Genomic DNA, 9,297 nt, shown 5'->3' on the forward strand with positions numbered 1-9,297 from the left:
CTTTACTTCATAGTATTATAAGCATTAGAAACTTTTCATATGCAAAACCACGAGCCTTTATTAAATATAGGGATGGAAAGGACTGTATGTGCAAGTCATTTATTGCCGTTGTGGTTTTGGCATTTGAGTAGTCTGGCTTTTTCCTCCTTGTGGAACATTGATTTTCTAAGTACAGCAAAATATTACCTATATTTCTGCTATTTTATTGGTTTTGCTTGCTAGCTTTTCTTCATTTCCAGTGGTATAACTGAATCTTAATGACAATATTTTCCTAAACAGAGTGAATGATTGGGAAGTTTCATAATAAGATACTATGGGATTTAGAAAGAATAAACAGTGTATTGATCTTCTTCTCATTCCTAAGGTTTAGATATGTCTTTACTGTGGAAATACATTTGTGAGGTTGTTTAATTAGAGAAGGTGTACACATTTTTCAGTTTTAAGTATTTCAACTTTCTACTTAGCTGCAAACAATGTCTTAGATTAGAGGGTGACTGAGTCACCCCAGGACAAGGGTGTAAACTAAAATAAACACTATAACTGTTTTAAAACTTTGCTTTCAATCCAGTGTTGGGAGGTTGTCATGCTCATGCCGACATAATATATTGCTTTATGGCAGCTTTTTATGCCTCCTTTTGTCTTTGTGATAAAAATATAGCAATCTTTAAAAGAATTATGTTAGAGGGGATATGGAATTTTAATCCTTTTATTTTCAATAGGAAAAAAGCCATGATCCTATGTCTGAGGACTATGATGAGTCCAGCCTCTATGAAGGTGTAACAGATGTCTTCCCACAAGGTTACACTTTGGACACTTTCTCTGAAACTGATTCAGGAAAATTGCAGGTGCTGGTGAAGTTGTTAGCAGCAATCCATGAGCTCAACTCTTCTGAAAGGCAAGTGTGAAAGAAAGGTAGAAGGGAGGTAATGGGAGTGACCTTCTGGATATTGATTTGCTTTTCAAATACAGGGGAGTGTAACATTCAAAATAAAGGTATTGCAGCTGTTTGCAGGGGTGCCAAATTAATTTATGCATTGTACTCCTGGCTTTCTTGTTAAATTATGAACTAGAATTTGACATAATTTTTAAAGATGCTCTTCATATTTTTTCCAGATAGAGATACTTGTATTTTTTACACTGTAAAGCAAGTAAGATAGTTTGCTACCGCCCTTGTGCTGCATCCTGTACTTGCAGAGGCTTTCCAATGCTTTGTATCTTCTTGAGAAGATGTGTTAATCTATTAAATTGCACTAAAATATTTTCATTACTAGATTGTAAGTTATTTCCTCTTTAGTTATGCTTAACTGCTCACTGCTTGCTGCCTTTTCTAAAGTTCAGGGCAGCCACTCTCAACAGATGAACATGCCCGAATTTCCCCTGTGGTAAATGCCACTGACATGTAGGAAATCTTCTGTTTATTATGGGGTAATAGGATGCACATGATTAATTTCTGTGCGATTGCTGATTTGTGGGAATCTCACATGACCTGGTGCCCCAGGACAATTTTTTATGGACTCATGCCTTAAAGCCCAGCTATTCCAGAAGTATTTAACTTTTAACTTTTATTTCAACTCATGCTTAAATAGCACACACTGTAATTCAGTAGTGGGAAGTAACAGCAGCTCTCTTGACACTGATGTAATGGAATATGAAGATATTCTCTTTTTGCAAATCAGAAAGTTGAGCCTGTTGCTGGAGTTTATATACTTAGCATCCATTGAAACGAATGTCAGCTGAATAGCTAAATGTACTGGCCTTGTTTTGTGTAGGTCAGTGAAACCAGGGATGTCAGAAAAATGCGCGTCTCCCTGTAGCAGTGCTTTAGGAACTGTTGAGTTGAGGCATTACTTCATGCCTTTAAGTTTTGTTGCTTTAATTCAGTGCAGTTCATGTTTATTTTTCTTTGGTTTCTCTGCTTTCATTGGTACTAAATAGTTTTTGCAATATACAGACTCAGTTCCAGTCCTAACCTGAAATTTATATTCTGTTTTTGAGTGAAAACAAAGGTGTGAATGTTGTGTTGATTGACAAAAAAAAGTCTTGCAAAGTCTTTACAAACAAGTCATGGATGTAGTTCAGTTGTAAAGTGTAATAATAAAAATATTCTAAGCCACTTCTAAAATGTTAATATTTTCATTTTCCCCTGAAATTATTAGTCTAGTTCTTCAGAACTTGTTTTTAATCAAAATTATTTAAAAAAAATAATGAAATGTATTACATTTAGTTTAGATTACAAAAGACCTCCAAATGAGATCTGGCCGAAAATGCTCTATTCTTTTACTTATGGCTTAAATTCATAAGATATTTGTCTACTTAGTAGAATCATCCTCAGTATCTGGGAGGATAGCAATTCTAGATTTTCAGACCTTTGAAACCTATTTAGGCAAAATTTCAGAGAAAATAGACCAACATAGCTTGGTATTAGTGTAAGGTATCAGACTGATTTTGCTTTCTAAAAAACCCCAGTGTCTATCTTTCACTAGTCTTCATCCCCATTCTTTTCAGCCATAAAATGCAGGAAAGAATCTCTGCTTTCCTACTTGACTTTCATTATGATTTTTGTTAGAATTTTGTAAGTTTTTCTGTAGAAATTCATAGTAGCTTTATCAGTAAGTAGAGATATTTATATGTTATTTATTAGCTCCTACAACATCCTCTGCAAATGCTGTCTTAACAACAGTTATTTTGTATAAACAGAGATTTAAAAAAAAAATCTTGGTGATTGGTTCTGAATGCCTGCAATCTGTGCATTATGCCAAATTCTGTTGCAAAGGGAGGCATTAATTATTTAACATTTGAATGCTTGACAGTAGGTATAAGGCATCCAGATCTAGTATGTGCTTCTAATTAATAGGAAATGTTTTATTTAATAGAAAAAGTAACCTTGGGTTGATGTATAATTTTTCACTTTTATTTTCTTAGATGTTTTCAGTAATTTGTTATTGAACTTTAATTTTACCAAGGTTTAGGATGATGACTTTGTTCTACTGTTTGACAGAGTCGTGTTGGTATCCAATTACACTCAGACATTAAACGTATTACAAGACGTATGCAAACGTTATGGATACTCCTATACTAGACTTGATGGACATACTCCTGTCTCCCAGAGACAACATATTGTCGATACTTTTAACAGTAAATTCAGCCCAGCTTTTATCTTTTTGCTGAGTTCAAAGGCTGGTGGAGTAGGACTGAACCTGGTTGGAGCATCTCATTTGATCCTGTATGATATCGATTGGAATCCAGCTACAGATATTCAGGTCTGATAACAACTGTGTATGTGTGGGTTGGGATGGGCACCAAATGAACTCTTGACTGATTTTGAATTGCCTGGCTTTACATGTCTTCCTGCTACCAATTATCACACAGTATCTGGACAAGTACAATAATGAGGGAAAACTTTCTAAGAAAAGAAGAAATATTTCTCTGTCTTATTATATATCTTGGGATCATTAGAAGCTCTCTTGCAGTGAAAAATAAAAAGATTAAATTCTGGCTTCTTTGGAGGAGTGAGTCACGTATCTTCTTTGTCTCTTGATGTCTTTTTTATCTGGAGAGTTGCTGTGTTTCTAAAAGGAAAAGGAAAATGGGATTAGATTGCATAGCAAATGTTGCTGTTGATTTGCAATCCCTGAGAAAAAGGGAGAGACTCTGATCAGAATGGCAAGAATGAGAAAATCACATGGCAGTGATGCCAAAAGAAAGAAAAGAGAGCCAATGCTGCGCTATTCTTGTAAAGGCACTGTTGGCCTCGAGGGATTGTTTAGTTGGCGTAAGACTCTTCAGTTAAAATAGTCCTTAAAAAATAACAATTAAAAAATCTTTTTTTGAACTCAGTAAGAAACTTTTTATTGTAGAGTAATGCTGTGTCCTTAATACCTGAAATAAGCTCTGATTCTTGGCCTTACTCCTCTTCCCAGGGTGAATCAGTACCCTCATGTGGTCACTTGTCTTGTTGCTTGAAAAAGTGCTAAATCAGACAGAATTGCTGCAGCTTGCCAGGGACTGCAAACTGTGTTGTGTGTGTTTGTACCGAGTATGTGGGTGTAACCCAATCATTTTCAGAAAAAAGAGATCATCTAGCAGCACTCAGTTTTACATTTTGTTTGTTTAAGAAATAAAGGAGGCGCAAACAACCATTTTTAGAATTTCGAAATAAATGTGAAAGTCACTTTTAAAGATGTATTGTAGCAAAAAAACCAATTTTGGAGATGGGGGAGAATGATCAATATTCCTGAAATATTAAATAGTTGTTAATGGTTGGAAAACAAATATGAAGAGAGGATTTCTTTCAGGAAATAATTGAAATACCTGCTTTCCTACTTTAGTATATAGAAAGGTAGGGAAGCATAAATGGCAGAAAGTAAATTATATTTTCAAAATAGTTTACAATTAATACCAGAAAACTTACACAATTGAAACACCTACTTTCCTACTTTAGTATACAGAAAGGTAGAGAAGCGTAAATGGCAGAAAGTAAATTATATTTTCAAAACTGTTTACAATTAATACCAGAAAACTTACACAATCACAGAGAGTTATTGAGGAATGCATTATCCAGACAACATCTCTTTGAACAAGTGAGCAGAACTGGTAATTCAATCAGTGAAGGCTACAAGCTTTAGTTAAAGTATCCTTGTATAGCAGGCTGTTAATGCTCTTCATCTTGCTTTTCTCAGGCAATGGCTAGAGTGTGGAGAGATGGTCAGAAACATACTGTTCATATCTACAGGCTGCTAACCACAGGTCAGAGATGGTGCTCAACTTACTCAGAGTGAGACAGATGTTGACATTTTGTCCATAAAAGAAAGGGGGGAGAGTGTTTTTGGAAATAATTTGTTCTTTAAAAATACGTATTATTTGTTCTTTAAAAATATATATTTGTTCTGAGTTCAGTTAAGATGGAGACATCACATTGATTCACTTGCCTTTGGTTTGCTTTTTCTTAAATAACTGAGAATAGTGATTTAACATCTCCTATGTATATTGTTATGAAGAAATGGATTTGGCTTCTTTGTAAATACTGGTCAAAAATTATCCCAGTTTATCTGTTTTTCTTTTCAATACAGGCTCAATAGAAGAAAAGATTTATCAAAGACAGATCAGCAAACAAGACCTTTCTGGGGCAGTTGTAGACCTTTCCAAGACATCTGAACACACACATTTTTCTATTGAGGAGCTTAAAAATCTCTTTACTCTTCATGAAGATTCCAGCTGTGTTACTCATGACTTGCTTGAGTGTGACTGTATGGGAAAGATTGACCATCAAAGTGAGTTTGTTTTTCATTATCTCTAGCCACTGCTGAGGAATCCATTCTTAATATATGGTCTATCTCTGGAGAAAACTTTGATGCTCAGTAAAAGAGGATTGGAGGGGTTCATTATGGAATCTTCCATGTAGTGGCCGATTTATCTAATCCATAGGAGTCCTTCACGAAATGAGGTGAAGAAAGATTAATTCCTTGCAGTAACAACTAGTTCATTTATCATGCCTCTTAAGTCCTTGAATTAGCTATGTGCAAGTCAACTAATGATTTGTTACAACCGAATGGCACAATATGGTATTTTGCTTCAAAATATTCAAGGACAGTAATGAAAACCTGGTAAGGTTACCCAGTCAAGTTATAAAGCAGTTTATCTGAGGACAGCTATACCAGGTGAAAGTCTGTGCCAACTCTCTGTATATAAGCCTTCATTTCTGAGCTGTTAACTAAAGCTGATGCACGATGATTAAAATAGTTGAGACATGCTGGAAGACTTCCTGGCAATTGTAAAGCCAAGTAGCAAATATTCACATCTATCCTTTCTGTAGGAACCTGTCTCATGTTCTTTTGGCATATCAAAGTTGTTTTCATACCTTGCTGTGTACAGGTATATAGGTTTAAGTTAGGAACAGGATTTAAAAAAATAAATGATCATAAGTTATGTTTGCATCTTATCCATTTCTATTGCCTGGATATATTTCTTTTTTGGGGCATGAAATATCCATGTACATTATTTACAGGTGTGATAGTGTGGTACCAATACTGATGTAGTCTAAATGCACACAGAAACCTCAATAAAAAGAACTCCAGAAGTGGGTGCAAGAGTGTGTGTTCTCAATAGACAGGAGCAAGAAAAGAAGTAATGCAGACCCACTACTATTTTGCTTGATGGTTTGCATGTTCCCAGGTAATAGGTTAGACTTGTGCTTCTTTCTCATATTAATCTACCCAAAATGGGGAGGACATGGCTAGTGATAGCACAGGGCTTCTGTAGCCATAAGAATTTGATTATCTTCTTTATTTTTGCTCCATATGCTGATTAAATCATCTTTGTATCTTTCTTTAATGATTGAAAAATTAGACATTCTGTTTCTGCATAAGTAATCTTGTAAATTTGCCATCCTCCACTTAGGTACTATTACAGGATCTGTGTGGGAAAGGCACCTTTTGTGTTAAATGTTAGCCACATTTTCCCAGTTGTATGCAGTGAGGCAGGTGTGGCTCCTGGAGTGCAGAAATCCAGAGAATATTTGTGTTTCTGCTGTGATGAACACTGGTGCTTATATTTTTATTTAGCAGCTTGCAATTGTCTTAACATCTTGACTTCTTACCTTATGCTTTGAACACACATTGGTTCTATCAATTCAACCACAACATTGGCCTCTGGGATTCTGTGACTTTTTCAAGGGTAGGTCCTGGTCCCAGTGAACAAAACCCTTTGGCAGTAAATCAAGGAAAAGCCTGAAGGCCATTATTAGACTTAAGTGGTGGTAATGATTGAGTGAGGGGAAGGTTTGGTTTCCTAAAGAGCAGAGGACAAGCTGTCTCACTGCCTCCCCAGTCAAATTGTTCTGAGTCATGGTCTCATGTTTGATCACCCCAGAATGCAGATACCTCTGCAAAGGTCTCTTTGCCTTTCCTTAGAACAGAAAACTGTCAAATTAGTGCATCAAGGAACCAGATTCCAGGTTATTGGGGGTAGATTCTGCTGCACAGACAAGCCAAGAATTTCACTGATTTGTCTCCTCCGTATCTAGCAAGTATGATTCAAAAGATAAACTAAAAAGGAGCCAAACAATGTAATACAGGTCTCACAACCATCATCTCCTGTGGTCCATTCACACTAGGGTCTTCTTTAGAAAACTTGAAAGGAGGAAATTTCCTGTGCATGGGTCATACTGATGGGTTGCTTGCTATTCTGCTGGCCTTCAGATCAGCTACAAAGCTGTAAGCCTATTGTTTTACTTGATCATAGGGTACTTTAGGAGTTAGGAATGCAGAGTCTGTAAATGCATCCATTCTAAATTTTCATCTGGCCAGTAAAAAAATATATTTCAAATGTACTTCAAATGTCATATGTCAGTCAAAAGGAAAGTTTTGTGTATATGAGTCTTTATGGGCTCTCAGAAACTTTAAAAAACTCAGGAATACTCTGAGTCATGCTGCTCACATCACTGGTCTTTCCTAAAAAGCACATAATACTGCTATGAAAATATTTGGTGACAAGTTTTAAACCAGTAACAGTAATGATGCAATTTTTTTCCATACAAAATTATTTCTTCATGTATCCCATGCATCAGATGAATCATAAAACCATCAATGTGTGATGTGCACTGCAATGACCTGATACTATTTGGAGCTTTAGGATCCTACGTTAAAAATGAATTAATCTCTCTGTGCTTCACAGCAATAGTCTTTTCCTTACTGTGATATACAGTATTGTGTATACTGAACAACTTGGCATAATCTGGATGTACAGAGTGTACAGATCTAGTGTGCTGAGTCAATTAAACTGCTACTCAAACTATACTTAGCTGGCTGGAGTGATTCCTCTGGGAAGAAATTGAAACTAGAGTGAATTTTGCTGCAACATACATCTAGATTCAGATTTACTTAAAGAATGGGAGCAGGCCAAATGTCACAGAATTAGGAAGACAGAAGAAAGGAAATTGCCAGATAAGATATTTTCTTTCCCATCCATGTATAAAAGGATTTGTCTTTATGCTAGCATATGGTGATTTTGATAACCTCAATCACTGAGCAAGAAACAGCCTTCCCCCTCTTACTGTGGATATATGTTTGGGTTTTGTTGATACAGAATGATTATATGTGCTCATTTGTTATCACCAACTGTCTTATTGATTCACACTGAAATTTTCTGTCCTAGTTTTCTCTGATTAGTCTACTGCATCATTTTTTTCAGATACTTCCTCAGAAGAGCCTCCCATATCTAGAAGCTGCCAGCTTGAACAAAACCATGGGAAGCCTAGTTCAAAGAAACCACTTTCCATGTCACAGTTGATGCAGTGGAAGCATTTCTCTGGGCAACATCAGACTCTTGCTGATCCTTTCCTTGAAAGGATAAAAGAGAATGTTTCTTTCATTTTCCAGAATGTAACCAATTCTACTTCCCCACCTAATAAAACTTAAGTGTCTTTCTCTACCACTTGCATCCTCCTTGTCATAGGCCTTGTAAACAACTGGTGTGCAGTTACCTATTGTTCTTTTTGCCCAGTTATGTTTTGTGTGTTTCCCTTGAGATTTCTGGGTAAATGTGATTCTTGGTGTTTACACAAAGTTACAGTTATTACTAAATTAATCATACTTGCTGTAATTATAATACAGATTTTTAAAACTAACTTTGCTTTCCAGTGTTCTATTCCTGTGATATCATAACTAATAAGATTGTTTTTATGCACATTCCTACTGTAAGTCTGCTTTGGTTTGTAGTTTTCATTTGATCATAATGATTTATGGCTTGTAAAGCTGGCAACTCTTCAGCTGAATTTTATAAATTAGTCATGCTATATGCATGTATATGCATGTATATCCATGTCTTGTTAACAAGACTCTGGTTGGATTTTTGCTGTAACAATGAGAAGTTATCTATCTGTATAAATGCAGCTTTATAACAAGGTAGATGTTTTTTTCCCTTGAATTTACAATTTAATGAATTTCAGAGCAATAGTTACTAATGTCCAAAAATCTGAGGCAACGTCTTGATACTGTGTCAAAATATTCTGAAATTCTCCTATTGCTTTTACTTGGGAAAATAAACTTTATTTCTCAGACATACATAGCATGGTATTATCTTCATTTTGTTAACTCCTTTAAGGGTGCATCTTGCCAAACACTGAAGTACTGAGCATTTTTATGTTATATTCTTTAATGACTGTATTTCCCTTCTTTGAAGACACAAGCATTCGAAATCAGCTTGTAGTTTTTAGGTGAAGTACTTTGAAAGGCCCACAAGAGCAGAAGAATGGATAATTTTCAGAAATACTGCAAACTTACAGAATTTGAAAGACCTTGA

The 9,297-nt window shown here is 35.6% G+C and overlaps 1 protein-coding gene across 4 annotated transcripts in view; it reads left to right on the forward strand.

Moving 5' to 3' along the window:
* Window positions 1–9,061, forward strand: part of RAD54B (RAD54 homolog B (S. cerevisiae)) — a 67,025-nt gene extending 57,964 nt beyond the window's left edge. For all 4 annotated transcript variants that reach the window (XM_008630704.2, XM_017730397.1, XM_017730399.1 and 1 more), the window contains 5 exons: window positions 720–895; window positions 2,999–3,260; window positions 4,680–4,746; window positions 5,070–5,270; window positions 8,188–9,061. In XM_008630704.2, the coding sequence (XP_008628926.1) occupies window positions 720–895; window positions 2,999–3,260; window positions 4,680–4,746; window positions 5,070–5,270; window positions 8,188–8,414 (933 nt within the window). In that variant the 3' untranslated portion in view covers window positions 8,415–9,061. The remainder of the gene's footprint in view (window positions 1–719; window positions 896–2,998; window positions 3,261–4,679; window positions 4,747–5,069; window positions 5,271–8,187) is intronic.
* Window positions 9,062–9,297: the final 236 nt, after the last annotated feature.

Source organism: Corvus brachyrhynchos, unplaced genomic scaffold (assembly GCF_000691975.1).
Source record: "Corvus brachyrhynchos isolate BGI_N302 unplaced genomic scaffold, ASM69197v1 scaffold302, whole genome shotgun sequence".
NCBI lineage: Eukaryota > Metazoa > Chordata > Aves > Passeriformes > Corvidae > Corvus > Corvus brachyrhynchos.